Here is a 14,088-nt window from a genome sequence, read left to right on the forward strand (position 1 = left end):
GTGGTCCAGCTCGTTGCCAGGGCACCCAGAGATGCTCTGAGCCCAAGCTCAGGACCCCTGCATCCTCTCGCCCACCCCCAGGGGGCTTGCCTCATCCTCACCCCCTTTTCTGCACCCCTCTTGTGCCAAGCATGAGACCTCCTCCTCCTCCCCCTCCTCCCCCTCCTCCCCCTCCTCCTCCTCCTGCTCCTCCTCCTCCTCCTCTTCCTCCTTCCTCCTCCTCCTCCTCCTCCTCCTCTTCCTCCTTCCTCCTCCTTCTCCTTCCTCCTCCTTCCTCCTCCTCCTCCTCCTCCTCCTCCTCCTCCTCCTCCTCCTTCCTCCTCCTCCTCCTCCCTCCTCCTCCTTCCTCCTCCTCCTCCTCCTCCCCCCACCCTGGGGGTTGGCAGTGCCAAGGGTGTGGGGGGTGTGGCAGGAGGAGGGGTGGGAGCTGCTCCCTCCCTGGGTCTCCTCCGCACTCTCCCGGCCCCGCAGCTGCACCATGGCCATCGGCGAGGTAAGCCCCTGCCAGCTGTGCCCACCCCCCACCCCCCCAGCCTCTGCCACCTTGGCACCCCGTTTGAACCCAGAGCCATGGCACCTTGGCACCCCGTTTGAACCCAGAGCCATGGCCTGGGGGCGTGGGGGGGGGGGGATGGGGATGAGCAGCCCCCAACTCATGAGCAACCCCACCCAAGACCATCAAGCATCCAGCTCCAGCCCAGGGGTCATTGTGTGCCCCCCAAAGTGCCCCCTCCAGCCCTCCTGTGCCCACCATGGCCTCTCCATCACTGTGGTGCCCCAGTTGCCATGGGTGACCCTGTTGCCAAGGTGCCACTGTGGTACTCAGGTCCTTAGGGGGGGGGGTGGGGGGGTCCCATGCCCATGGCACCCATCCCTTGGGTGCCCTATCACCATGGCAAGCCCTCACCAAGGTGCCCCTTTGCCACAGCAGCTGGTGCCTGGGGCACCTGGTTGCTTTGGCACCTCACCACTGAGGCCCACCATACCCCATCACCATGGCACTCAGCCCCAGCAGTGCCCAGGAGAGTGCCACCCACTCACCCCACCCCCCCTCTGTGCCCCCAGGAGCTGCAGGGTGGGTGCCTCTGGCAGGGGGCACTGGCAGAGGCATTGGCGACGCTCATCTTGGTGGGGGTGGTGCTGGGCACCTCCGCAGCCCCTGAGCCCCTGGCACCAGCCCTGGCCGGGGGGCTGGTAGCTGGGGCATTGGCTGCCAGCCTTGGGGTACCCCAGGCCAACCCAGCACTTACCCTGGCCCTGCTCTGCACCCGTAAGCTGGGCACCCTGCCTGGTGCCACCAGAGTCCTGGCCCAGTGTGCCGGAGCTGCGCTGGCATCTGCTGCCGCCCGCCTGGCACTGCCAGCCCCTGCCAGCCTCCTCACCAGGGTGAGCATCCCTGGCCCCATCCCTGGCCCCATCCCTCTGGGGCAGCCACTGGGGGTGCTGAGGGCAGCCTGTTGTGCCAGGTGAGTGCCACGGGCACGGCAGGGCAGGCTCTGGTCTGGGAGACCTTTGCCACCTTCCAGCTGGCACTCGTTGCCTTTGCCACCAGCGACTGGGCACCCCCCCAGGCTGGGCTGGCCCTGGGCAGTGCGGTGGCTGTCGGTGCCCTGACCGCGGTGAGGACCCTCCCCCAACCCAATCACACCCCACCCCCCCCACCCCCCCAGCCCCCACCCCTCGGGGCTGGCACTCCGATGCCAGGCGTGCCCTGATGTGCCCCACGCCCCCACGCAGGGGCCGGTCTCGGGGGGCAGCATGAACCCTGCGAGCTCGCTGGGGGCAGCGATCGCCACCGGCGTCTGGGATGCCCACTGGGTGAGCTGCGGTGCCCCTGGCTGCCCCCTCGGAGGTGCCAAGGCAGGAGGGGTGCCCCCTCCCCCCCCCCCCACCAGCTGCAGTGTGCCCACCCCACAGCCTGGTCCTGTGCCCACTTCAGCCTGCAGACCTCCCCCTGCACATCTCTGCCCCCGGACCCATCACTGACCCCCCCCCAGACCCAGAACTGCTCCTCCTGGACCCATAACTGACCCCCCCAGACCCATAACTGCTCCTCCTGGACCCAAAAGTGACCCCCCCCAGACCCCCTCCCACACATCCCTGCCCCCAGACCCATCACTGACCCCCCCCCAGACCCATAAATGCTCCTCCTGGACCCAAAAGTGACCCCCCCCAGACCCCCTCCCACACATCCCTGCCCCCAGACCCATCACTGACCCCCCCCAGACCCATAAATGCTCCTCCTGGACCCAAAAGTGACCCCCCCAGACCCCCTCCCACACATCCCTGCCCCCAGACCCATAACTGCTCCTCCTGGACCCAAAAGTGACCCCCCCCAGACCCCCCTTCCACACATCCCTGCCCCCAGACCCATAACTGACCCCCCCCGACCCATAACTGCTCCTCCTGGACCCAAAAGTGACCCCCCCCCCAGACCCCTTCCCACACATCCCTGCCCTCATACCCATCACTGACCCCCCCCAGACCCATAACTGCTCCTCCTGGACCCAAAAGTGACCCCCCCAGACCCCCTTCCACACATCCCTGCCCCCAGACCCATCACTGACCCCCCCAGACCCATAACTGCTCCTCCTGGACCCAGAAGTGACCCCCCCCAGACCCCCTCCCACACATCCCTGCCCCCAGACCCATAACTGCTCCTCCTGGACCCAAAAGTGACCCCCCCAGACCCCCTCCCACACATCCCTGCCCCCAGACCCATAACTGCTCCTCCTGGACCAAAAAGTGACCCCCCCAGACCCCCTTCCACACATCCCTGCCCCCAGACCCATAACTGACCCCCCCAGACCCATAACTGCTCCTCCTGGACCCAAAAGTGACCCCCCCAGACCCTCTCCCACACATCCCTGCCCCCAGACCCATCACTGACCCCCCCCCAGACCTACAACTGCTACTCCTGGACCCAAAATTGACCCCCCCCAGACCCCTTCCCACACATCCCTGCCCCACAACCGATCCCACCCCCGGGACCCATAACTGACCCCCCCTGCCCCCCCCCCCCCATCACTGCCCCACAGCTGACCCCCACCCCAGGATCCATAGCTGCCAGTTTGGGTCCCCCCCAAGTCCCCACCCTGGAGGCAGACCCCCCTTTGCCCCCCCCCCCATATCTGACCCAGGTTCCACCAGCCCAGCTCCTGTCACTGCTGGGGGGGTCCCCAGTCCCCCCCCTGCCCCCAGAGCAGTGCTCAGCAGCCACTCCTGCGCCTGGGGCACCCTGAGACCATGCCCCCCCCCCCAGCCCAGAACATCCTGACCCCTTGTGTGCCCCCCCCCCAGCCCAGAACATCCTGACCCCTTGTGTGCCCCCCCCCAACCCCGAGCACCCCTGACCTCTTGTGTCCCCCCAGCCCAGAACCTCCCCGACCCCTTGTCCCCCCCATCCCTGACCACTTATGTGCCCCCCCATCCCTGACCCCTTGCCCCCCCATCCTTGACCCCTTTCCCCCCCCACCCCCGACCTCTTGTCCCCCCCCATCCTTGACTCCTTATGTGTCCCCCCACCCCCGACCCCTTGCCCCCCCCATCCCTGACCCCTTATGTGTGTCCCCCCCACCCCCGACCCCTTGTCCCCCCCATCCTTGACCCCTTGGCCCCCCCACCCCTGACCCGTGTCCCCCCCATCCCTGACCCCTTATGTGTCCCCCCCCACCCCTGACCCCTTCTCCCCCCCACCCCCGACCCCTTGCCCCCCCATCCCTGACTCCTTGTTCCCCCCATCCCTGACCCCTTATGTGTGTCCCCCCCACCCCCGACCCCTTGTCCCCCCCATCCCTGACCCCTTCCCCCCCCACCTCCGACCCCTTCTCCCCCCCCCATCCCTGACCCCTTATGTGTCCCCCCCACACCTGACCCCTTGTCCCCCCCCACCCCCGACCCCTTCTCCCCCCCTTCCTGACCCCTTGTCCCCCCATCCCTGACCCCTTTCCCCCCCCACCCCCGACCTCTTGTCCCCCCCACACCTGACCCCTTATGTGCCCCCCCACACCTGACCCCTTGTCCCCCCCCCCCTGACCCGTGTCCCCCCCCCAGGTGTACTGGCTGGGGCCGGCGCTGGGCGCGGTCCTGGCAGGACTCCTCTGGGAGCTGCTGCTCGGCGCCGGCGGCCCCCGGGGGGGGCTGAGTGCCTGCCGCTGCTGCCGGCCCCCGGCGCCGGTGCAGAGCACCCCCCGGAGCCCCTCCGAGCCCTCCAGCAGAGCCCCCCCGAGCCCCCCAGCCCAGCAGGGCCGGGACATGGCTTGAACCTCCCAATGCCACCTGCTCCATCCATGGGCACAGGGACCCCAGCACAGCCCCCAGCAGCCAGGGCACGGTGCCCACCTGGGAGTGCCCACCTGGGAGTGCCCACCTGGGAGTGCCCACCTGGGAGTGCCCACCGGGGAGTGCCCACCTGGGAGTGCCCACCTGGGAGGCTTGGGGGGGGAGCACATCCCCAGCACAGCCCCCAGCAGCCAGGGCATGGTGCCCACCTGGGAGTGCCCACCTGGGAGTGCCCACCTGGGAGTGCCCACCTGGGAGTGCCCATCTGGGAGGCTTGGGGGGGGGCACATCCCCAGCACAGCCCCCAGCAGCCAGGGCACGGTGCCCACCTGGGAGTGCCCACCTGGGAGTGCCCACCGGGGAGTGCCCACCGGGGAGTGCCCACCTGGGAGTGCCCACCTGGGAGGCTTGGGGGGAGCACATCCCCAGCACAGCCCCTAGCACAGCAGCCAGGGCATGGTGCCCACCTGGGAGTGCCCACCAGGGAGTGCCCACCGGGGAGTGCCCACCGGGGAGTGCCCACCTGGGAGGCCTGGGGGGGGGGCACATCCCCAGCGCAGCCCCCAGGCACAGCAGCCAGGGCATGGTGCCCACCTGGAGGCCATGCAGAGGTGGCTGCAGGATGCCCAAGGTGGGGAGGAGGTGAATTAAAGGTGGCTTTGGCTCGGAGCTGGGTGCAGGGTGGGGGTGAGGATGGGGGGGGGGGTCTGGGGGTGTATATCCTGGGGAGGGGGTTGGGGTTTGGGTCAGAGCTGGGTGCAGGGTGAGGGGTGTGGGGGGGTCTCTGGTGATGAGGATGGGGTGGGGGGGTGTGGGGGTGTCTCTCCTGGGCAGGGGTTGGGGTTTGGGTCACAGCTGGGTGCAGAGTGAGGGGTGGGGGGGTCTGTGATGATGAGGATGGGGGTGTGGGGGGGTCTGGGGGTGTATATCCTGGGGTGGGGGCTGGAGTTTGGGTCAGAGCTGGGTGCAGGGTGAGCATTGGGGGGGGTCTGTGATGATGAGGATGGGGGTGGGGGGGGGTCTGGGGGTGTATATCCTGGGGTGGGGGCTGGAGTTTGGGTCAGAGCTGGGTGCAGAGTGAGGGGTGGGGGGGAGGGGGGGGGGTCTGGGGGTGTATATCCTGGGGTGGGGGCTGGAGTTTGGGTCAGAGCTGGGTGCAGGGTGAGCATTGGGGGGGGTCTGTGGTGATGAGGATGGGGGTGGGGGGGTCTGGGGGTGTATATCCTGGGCAGGGGTTGGGGTTTGGGTCAGAGCTGGGTGCAGGGTGAGCGCTGGGGGGGGGGTCTGTGATGATGAGGATGGGAGTGTGGGGGGGTCTGGGGGTGTATCTCCTGGGGTGGGGGTTGGGGTTTGGGTCAGAGCTGGGTGCAGGGTGAGCGCTGGGGGGGTCTGTGATGATGAGGATGGGGGTGTGGGGGGGTCTGGGGGTGTATATCCTGGGGTGGGGGCTGGAGTTTGGGCCACAGCTGGGTGCAGGGTGAGCATTGGGGGGGGTCTGTGATGATGAGAATGGGGGTGGGGGGGTCTGGGGGTGTATCTCCTGGGCAGGGGTTGGGGTTTGGGTCAGAGCTGGGTGCAGGGTGAGCATTGGGGGGGGTCTGTGATGATGAGGATGGGGGGGTGGGGGTCTGGGGGTGTATATCCTGGGGTGGGGGCTGGGGTTTGGGTCAGAGCTGGGTGCAGAGTGAGGGGTGGGGGGGAGGGGGGGGGTCTGGGGGTGTATCTCCTGGGGAGGGGTTGGGGTTTGGGTCAGAGCTGGGTGCAGGGTGAGGGGTGTGGGGGGGTCTGTGATGATGAGGATGGGGGGGTGGGGGTCTGGGGGTGTATATCCTGGGGTGGGGGCTGGGGTTTGGGTCAGAGCTGAGTGCAGGGTGAGGGGTGGGGGGTAGGGGGGGGGTCTGGGGGTGTATCTCCCGGTGCAGGGGCTGGGGTTTGGGTCAGAGCTGGGTGCAGGGTGAGGGGTGTGGGGGGGTCTGTGATGATGAGGATGGGGGGGTGGGGGTCTGGGGGTGTATATCCTGGGGTGGGGGCTGGGGTTTGGGTCAGAGCTGGGTGCAGAGTGAGGGGTGGGGGGGAGGGGGGGGGTCTGGGGGTGTATCTTCTGGGGAGGGGTTGGGGTTTGGGTCAGAGCTGGGTGCAGGGTGAGGGGTGTGGGGGGGTCTGTGATGATGAGGATGGGGGGGTGGGGGTCTGGGGGTGTATATCCTGGGGTGGGGGCTGGGGTTTGGGTCAGAGCTGGGTGCAGGGTGAGCGCTGGGGGGGGGTCTGTGATGATGAGGATGGGGGGGGTGGGGGGTTCTGGGGGTGTATCTCCCGGGGCAGGGCTCGCTTCCTCCCCCCCCCCCCCGGGGTGGGTTTCCCGGGGGGGGGTTGCTCAGCACCGGCCCCCCCCAGGTCGCTCTCGGTGCTCTCTTGGATGCTTTTGAAGCATCTTTCGGTTGCCATTCCGGGACCCTCGCACCCATCCCCCCCCCCATACCCCCACCCCCGGCTCACCCAGCAGGTTCTCCCCGCTCTGAGGGGTAGGGGGGGGCCGGACCCCTGCTGCCCCCCCCCCCACCCCGTGCGGGGGCGCTGAGGCAGCGGAGTCCTTTGTCGCCTGCTCTGCAGCCCAGGCAATTTTCGGTGGCCACCAATGGTTGGGGCCAGACCTAATCCCCCCCCCCGGGGCTCGGGACTTAGGAGCTGAATAAACCCTGCCGTAGACAACGGAGCCGTGCGGGGGGGGGGGTGGGGGGGGGGGGGGGTGTGCAAAGCACCCACTGGGGCCCGGGGCGGGGGGGGGGCAGCCAGACCCTCCCCCAGCCACACACACACACTCCCCTCAGTCAATGTGTCCCCAAAACACGGTGGTGGTGTTGGGGGGGGGGGGCACAGTGCTGACCTCAGACCCCCCCATGGTGCCCACCCCGAACCCTACAGCCATGGGTCACAGGGGTCACAGTTGTCCCCCCCCAGGTGTGGCAGAGTCACCTCAATGTGTCCCCAAAACATGATGGGGGTGGGGGGGGCTCAGTGCTGACCTCAGACCCCCCCCATGGTGCCCACCCCGAACCCTACAGCCATGGGTCACAGGGGTCAGAGTTGTCCCCCCCCAAGTGTGGCAGAGTCACCTCAATGTGTCCCCAAAACATGATGGGGGGGGGGGGGGGCTCAGTGCTGACCTCGGACCCCCCCCCACGGTGCTCACCCAAACCCCACAGCCCCATGGGTCACAGGGGTCACAGTTCCCCCCCCACCTGTGGCAGAGTCACCTCAATGTGTCCCCAAGACATGATGGGGGTGGGGGGGGGGGGGGTCTCAATGCTGAATTCAGCCCCCCCCCCCACGGTGCCCACCTAAACCCACAGCCATGGGTCACAGGGGTCACAGTTGTCCCCCCCCAAGTGTGGCAGAGTCACCTCAATGTGTCCCCAAAACATGATGGGGGGGGGAAGGTCTCAGTGCTGACCTCAGACCCCCCCCCACAGTGCCCACCCAAACCCCACAGCCATGGGTCACAGGGGTCACAGTTGTCCCCCCCCACGTGTGGCAGAGTCACCTCAATGTGTCCCCAAAACATGATGGGGGGGGGTCGGGTCTCAGTGCTGACCTCAGCCCCCCCCCCCGGTGCCCACCCAAACCCACAGCCATGGGTCACAGGGGTCACAGTTCCCCCCCCCCCACCTGTGGCAGAGTCACCTCAATGTGTCCCCAAAACATGATGTGGTGTTGAGGGGGGGCTCAGTGCTGACCTCAGCCCCCCCCCCACGGTACCCACCTAAACCCCACAGCCATGGGTCACAGTCCCCCATTACCCCCCACCCCCCCCCCGGGCAAGGCAGCCCTGGAAATGAAGAGGTGCAGCTGGAGGAAGGATGTGGGGGGGGGGCTGTGTGGATGTCCCCCACACCCTCCCGCCGGGGGGGGGGTGGGCGTGGGGCTGCCCTTGGGGGTATGAGCTGGGGGGGTGGGGGGGGAGAAGGACTCCTCCTATCAGCCAGCGCTGGGCAGCGAAGCGGTTAATGGGGGGGGGGGGGGTTGGGAGGGGGGTGACGGAGATGGGAACCCACCCCTGGGGCTGGCTTGGGATGGGGGGGGGATGCTTATAAAGCAGCGAGCGAGTGGCCCCCCCCGGGGAGGGGAGCGGGGCCGCGGAGGAGGGCAGCGGCGGAGGGCAGCAGCGGAGGGCAGCGGAGGGCAGCGGTTGGCAGCGGAGGGCAGCAGCGGAGGGCAGCGGTTGGCAGCGGAGGGCAGCGGAGGGCAGCAGCGGAGGGCAGCGGAGGGCAGCAGCGGAGGGCAGCGGAGGGCAGCGGAGGGCAGCGGCGGTTGGCAGCGGTTGGCAGCGGTTGGCAGCGGGGGTCCAGGCCATGCGGGAGCTGCGCTCCTCCTCCTACTGGAGGGCAATCCTGGCAGAGTTCCTGGGCAGCCTCCTCTATGCCCTGCTAGGCTTGGGGGCATCTTTGCGTTGGCTTCCAGGCCCCCCCAGCATCTTGGGGGCTGCTTTAGCTTTCGGCTTGGCTCAAGCTACTTTGGTCCAGGCTTTGGGTCCAGTCAGCGGTGGCAACATCAACCCTGCCCTCACCTTGGCATTCCTGTTGGCATCGCAGCTCTCCCTGCCCCGGGCACTGGGCTACCTGCTGGCACAGCTGCTGGGTTCGCTGGCAGGGGCTGGGCTGCTCTACGGTTTGACGCCGGCCCCGGTCCGGGGTACCCTGGGGCTGACCGCGGTGAGATGGGGCTGGGGGAGGTGAGGGGGGGGGGGGGGGAATGGGGGGGGGGGGGGGGGCTCGGAGGGGCTTGCGAGGTGGGGGTAGGATGCAGGCAGTGAGGTTGCCAGAGGTGGTTTGGGGGTCTGGGGGTCTGGGGGGGTGCGGGGAGGGAGGAGGGAGTGGGGAGATGCTGGGCTGAGGGGTTCTGGGCATCGGGCAAGGGGGGGCGTGATGGGGGTTCGGGGGAGCCAGGAGCTCTTGGGGTGCTGGGGGGGGGTAGGAAGTGGAGTGGGGGGGTGTGTGCGTGGGGTGCTGTGGGGGGTTCTGGGGGGGTGCAGTGAGGGAGGGAAGAGTTGGGAGATGCTGGGCTGAGGGGTTCAGGGGAGCCAGGAGCTCTTGGGGTGCTGGGGGGGGGGGGTAGGAAGTGTGTGTGTGGGGGGTGTGCAAGAGGTAGGAGTGCAGTGAGGGAGGGAAGAGTTGGGAGATGCTGGACTGAGGGGTTCAGGGGAGCCAGGAGCTCTTGGGGTGCTGGGGGGGGGGTAGGAAGTGGAGGGGAGTGTGCGTGGGGTGCTGTGGGGGGTTCTGGGGGGGTGCGGTGGGGGAGGAGGGAGTGGGGAGATGCTGGGCTGAGGGGTTTGGGGGAGCCAGGAGCTCTTGGGGTGCTGGGGGGGGGGGTAGGAAGTGGAGTGGGGGGTGTGCGTGGGGTGCTGTGGGGGTGCAGTGAGGGAGGAGGGAGTGGGGAGATGCTGGGCTGAGGGGTTTGGGGGAGCCAGGAGCTCTTGGGGTGCTGGGGGGGGGGTAGGAAGTGGAGGGGGGGGGCGTGCGTGGGGTGCTGTGGGGGTGCTGTGGGGGTGTACTGGGGGACTGTGGGGTTCAGAGAAGCATAACTGGGGTTTGGGGGTGCTATGGGAGTGTAATGGGGGATTGAGGGGGTGAGATGCTGAACTGGGGCTTGGGGCACCGCGGGGGGCACTGTGTGAGCTCTTTGGGGGGCACTGCGGGAGCTTTGGGGGGCACTGTGCGAGGTCTTTGGGGGGCACTGTGTGATCTCTTTGGGGGGCACTGTGGGAGCTCTTAAGGGGGCACTGCGCGGGTCACTGTGTGAGCTCTTTGGGGGGCACTATGTGGGCACTGCGGGGGGCACTGTGTTAGCTCTTTGGGGGGCACTGTGGGAGCTCTTTGGGGGGCACTATATGAGCTTTGGGGGCACTGTGTGTTCTCTTTGGGGGGCACTGTGCGAGGTCTTTGGGGGGCACTGTGTGAGCTCTTAGGGGGCACTGTGTGAGCTTTGGGGGGCACTGTGTGAGCTCTTAAGGGGGCACTGTGTGAGGTCTTTGGGGGGCACTGTGTGAGCTCTTAAGGGGGCACTGTGTGAGCTTTGGGGGGCACTGTGTGAGCTCTTTGGGGGGCACTGTGGGAGCTCTTTAGGGGGCACTGTGTGAGCTCTTTGGGGGGCACTGTGTGATCTCTTTGGGGGGCACTGTGGGAGCTCTTTAGGGGGCACTGTGTGATCTCTTTGGGGGGCACTGTGTGAGGTCTTTGGGGGGCACTGTGGGAGCTCTTTAGGGGGCACTGTGTGAGCTCTGTGGGGGGCACTGTGTGGGCTCCATGGGGGGCACTGTGTGGGCACCGTGGGGGGCACTGTGTGATCTCTTTGGGGGGCACTGTGTGAGCTCTTTGGGGGGCACTGTGTGGGCACTGCGGGGGGCACTGTGTGATCTCTTTGGGGGGCACTGTGTGAGGTCTTTGGGGGGCACTGTGCGAGGGGGCACTGCGGGGGGCACTATTCAGGGCACTGTGTGAGGAACGAGGGGATCCAGGAAGCCTTTGAGGTTTGGGGTGCTGGGGGCAGGCAGAAGGTGCCCAGGAGGCACTCGGGGGTCGGGCATGGATTTGGAGCATAACTGGGCTGGGGTCGGGGCTGGGGGGGGGACAGGCTTGGGCATCCTTAGCTGGGGGAGGGGAAGTGGAACACTTGAGCGGCTCCGCGGGGTGCTGAACCCCACATCCCCTGGCAGCTGCACCCCGGCGTGGGGCCAGGGCAGGGCACGGTGGTGGAGCTGCTCCTCACTGCCCAGTTCGTGCTCTGCGCCTTGGCCAGCTTCGATGAGCGCCAGGATGGGCGCCCGGGCTCGGCTGCGCTGCCGCTCGGCTTCTCCCTCGCCCTTGGCCACATCTTTGGGGTAAGGTTGGAGCCGTTTGGGGGCTTTACGGGTGGGGGAAGGGAAGGGGGGGGGGGTGATGGGTAAGGAAGGTAGTGTGGGGTTGCGTCGGCATCCAGTTGGCATCCGCTGCCCCTGGCACCCTGCCGCAGATCCACTACACGGGAGCCAGCATGAACCCCGCCCGCTCCTTCGCCCCTGCGGTCATCACTCGCAACTTCGCCAACCATTGGGTAAGTGCAGTGGGGGCTTCCCCTCCCCCCATCCCCATCCCCATCCCCACCCCCATCCCCATCCTCATCCTCATCCCCATCCCCATCCCCATCCCCATCCCCACCCCCATCCCCATCCCCATCCCCATCCTCACCCCCATCCCCATCTCCATCCCCATCCCCATCCTCATCCCCATCCCCATCCCCATCCCCATCCTCACCCCCATCCCCACCCCCACCCCCATCCCCATCCCCATCCCCACCCCCATCCCCATCCCCACCCCCACCCCCATCCCCATCCCCATCCCCATCCTCATCCTCATCCCCATCCCCACCCCCACCCCCATCCCCATCCCCATCTCCATCCCCATCCTCATCCCCATCCCCATCCCCATCCCCATCCCCATCCCCATCCTCACCCCCACTCCCACCCCCACCCCCACCCCCATCCCCATCTCCATCCCCATCCTCATCCCCATCCTCATCCCCATCCCCACCCCCATCCCCATCCCCATCCCCATCCCCATCTCCATCCATCCCCATCCCCACCCCCATCCCCATCCCCACCCCCATCCCCACCCCCATCCCCACCTCCATCCCCACTCCCACCCCCACCCCCACCCCCATCCCCACCCCCATCCCCACCCCCACCCCCATCCCCATCCTGCTCCACTCACCACAGCCGCAGCAATATGGGGAGGGGGGAAACAGTGCGGCTGGAACCGTCCTGGGGGGCAGCAGCACCCCAAGTGTTGGGGGCAGGGCACAAAGAGTGCCCCAAAGCCCTCTTGGGTTGTGTGTGTGTCGTCCCCCCCCCCCCCCCCCCAGACTGCTCCTGCTGCCTCCTGGCGCTGGGATGGGGGTGCTGAGACCCCCCCCAGAGGGGTGGGGATATGGAGCTGTGCTCCAGAGGGTGAGGGGCAGCACTGCATGCCCGATGCTGGGGACCCCCAGAGAGGTGGGGGCCACCAGACCCCTGAAACCAGGGACCCCCAGAGCACTGTAGGCAGAGGTGGGGGCTACCAGACCCCTGAAACCAGGCACCCCCCGAGTTGGGGACCCCCAGAGAGGTGGGGGCTACCAGACCCCTGAAACCAGGGACCCCCAGAGCACTGTAGGCAGAGGTGGGGGCTAACAGAAGCCTGAAACCAGGGACCCCCAGAGCTGGGGACCCCCAGAGAGGTGGGGGCTAACAGACCCCTGAAACCAGGGACCCCCAGAGCTGGGGACCCCCAGAGAGGTGGGGGCTAACAGAAGCCTGAAACCAGGCACCCCCAGAGCCGAGGACCCCCAGAGCCCAGGTGATATTTGCCCCCTGAACCTGGGGACCCCTGAAGCTGCCTCATAAGCTGGGCCAGGGGGTGCTGGACCCCCCCAAAACCGAGGCTAGAGCCCCCCCCCCAGAGCTGATGCCTGCCAAAGCTGGACCACCTCCCCCTCCCTCCCCCCAAAGCCTGGCAGCCCGGGATAGAGGACCCCCAAATGAGTGACTATGGAAGTTGGGGACCCCCACCCCCCTCCCCCCTAGAACCTCCTCACTACCGGGGGCAGCTCGGGGGGGGGGAGCTGCCCGCAGGGGTTGGGGGGTCTGGGGGTGGGGAGGGGGTGTCGGTACCGGACTGGGGGGTCTGGGGGTTGGGCAGGGGGTGGTGGGGGGGTGTCGGTACCGGGTTGGGGGGGTCTGGGGTTGGGCAGGGGATGTCGGTACCGGGTTGGGGGGGTCTGGGGGTGGGCAGGGGGTGTCGGTACCGGGTTGGGGGGGTCTGGGGTTGGGCAGGGGGTGTCGGTACCGGGTTAGAGGGTCTGGGGTTGGGCAGGGAGTGTCGGTACCGGGTTAGAGGGTCTGGGGTTGGGCAGGGGATGTCGGTACCGGGTTGGAGGGGTCTGGGGGTGGGCAGGGGGTGTCGGTACCGGGTTGGGGGGGTCTGGGGATGGGCAGGGGATGTCGGTACCGGGTTGGGGGGGTCTGGGGGTGGGCAGGGGATGTCGGTACCGGGTTGGGGGGGTCTGGGGGTGGGCAGGGGATGTCGGTACCGGGTTGAGGGGGTCTGGGGATGGGCAGGGGATGTCGGTACCGGGTTGGGGGGGTCTGGGGGTGGGCAGGGGATGTCGGTACCGGGTTGGAGGGGTCTGGGGTTGGGCAGGGGGTGTCGGTACCGGGGTGTCCCACAGCGGTCCCCATCCCTCCCCCTCGCCAGGTGTACTGGGCGGGTCCGCTGCTGGGGGCGGCCGTGGGCTCGGTGCTGTACGAGTTCGCTCTGTGCCCGCGGGTGCGGAGCCTGGCGGAGCGCTTGGCCGCGCTCAAAGGAGAGCCTCCCGCCGTGACCGAGCCGCCGCCGGAGCCGCCGGCGGAGCCGCTGGAGCTGAAGACCCAAGGGCTATAAAAGCCACATCTGTCCGGGCGCCACGGGGGGGTCCCCGCCTCTGTCCCCGTCCCTTCCCCCCCCCAGCCCCCCATCTCCTACCCTGTCACCGGGGGGATGTCACCGGAGTTACCACCGGGGGGCGCTACCGGAGTTAACACCGGGAGGTATCACCGGGGGATGTCATTGGGGTTACCACCGGCGGTTACCACCGGGGATGTCACCGGGGGTGTCACCGGGGGTGTCACCGGAGTTACCACTGGGGATGTCACCGGGGTTACCACCGGCGGTTGCCACCGGGGGTGTCACCGGGAATGCCACCGGGGGTGTCACCGGGGGTGTCACCGGGGGATGTCACCGGGGTTACCACCGGCGGTTG

At 68.2% G+C, this 14,088-nt stretch overlaps 2 protein-coding genes across 2 annotated transcripts; both read left to right on the top strand.

Moving 5' to 3' along the window:
* Window positions 1-394: 394 nt before the first annotated feature.
* LOC135174315 (aquaporin-like) lies at window positions 395-4,533 on the top strand. The gene is made up of 5 exons (XM_064141568.1): window positions 395-493; window positions 1,066-1,386; window positions 1,467-1,619; window positions 1,738-1,818; window positions 4,054-4,533. The coding sequence occupies exons 1-5, from the start codon at window positions 479-481 to the stop codon at window positions 4,261-4,263; spliced, it is 780 nt and encodes a 259-aa protein (XP_063997638.1). The 5' UTR covers window positions 395-478; the 3' UTR covers window positions 4,264-4,533.
* Window positions 4,534-8,598: 4,065 nt separating this feature from the next.
* On the top strand, window positions 8,599-13,961 carry LOC135174306 (lens fiber major intrinsic protein). Its single transcript, XM_064141558.1, has 4 exons — window positions 8,599-8,990; window positions 10,991-11,155; window positions 11,287-11,367; window positions 13,545-13,961. Exons 1-4 carry the CDS (start codon window positions 8,631-8,633, stop codon window positions 13,728-13,730), a joined length of 792 nt encoding a protein of 263 aa, XP_063997628.1. The 5' UTR covers window positions 8,599-8,630; the 3' UTR covers window positions 13,731-13,961.
* The last annotated feature ends 127 nt before the right edge of the window (window positions 13,962-14,088 follow it).

Source organism: Pogoniulus pusillus, unplaced genomic scaffold, assembly GCF_015220805.1.
Source record: "Pogoniulus pusillus isolate bPogPus1 unplaced genomic scaffold, bPogPus1.pri scaffold_58_arrow_ctg1, whole genome shotgun sequence".
Lineage (NCBI taxonomy): Eukaryota > Metazoa > Chordata > Aves > Piciformes > Lybiidae > Pogoniulus > Pogoniulus pusillus.

Excerpts from the sequence above, each read along its gene's own strand:
- LOC135174306 (XM_064141558.1), top strand. The coding sequence starts at position 8,631 with ATGCGGGAGCTGCGCTCCTCCTCCTACTGGAGGGCAATCCTGGCAGAG. Across the intron at positions 8,991-10,990 it reads GTACCCTGGGGCTGACCGCG|CTGCACCCCGGCGTGGGGCC; the intron begins GTGAGATGGGGC and ends ATCCCCTGGCAG. Across the intron at positions 11,156-11,286 it reads CCCTTGGCCACATCTTTGGG|ATCCACTACACGGGAGCCAG; the intron begins GTAAGGTTGGAG and ends ACCCTGCCGCAG.
- LOC135174315 (XM_064141568.1), top strand. Across the intron at positions 1,387-1,466 it reads CTGCCAGCCTCCTCACCAGG|GTGAGTGCCACGGGCACGGC; the intron begins GTGAGCATCCCT and ends CTGTTGTGCCAG. Across the intron at positions 1,620-1,737 it reads CTGTCGGTGCCCTGACCGCG|GGGCCGGTCTCGGGGGGCAG; the intron begins GTGAGGACCCTC and ends GCCCCCACGCAG.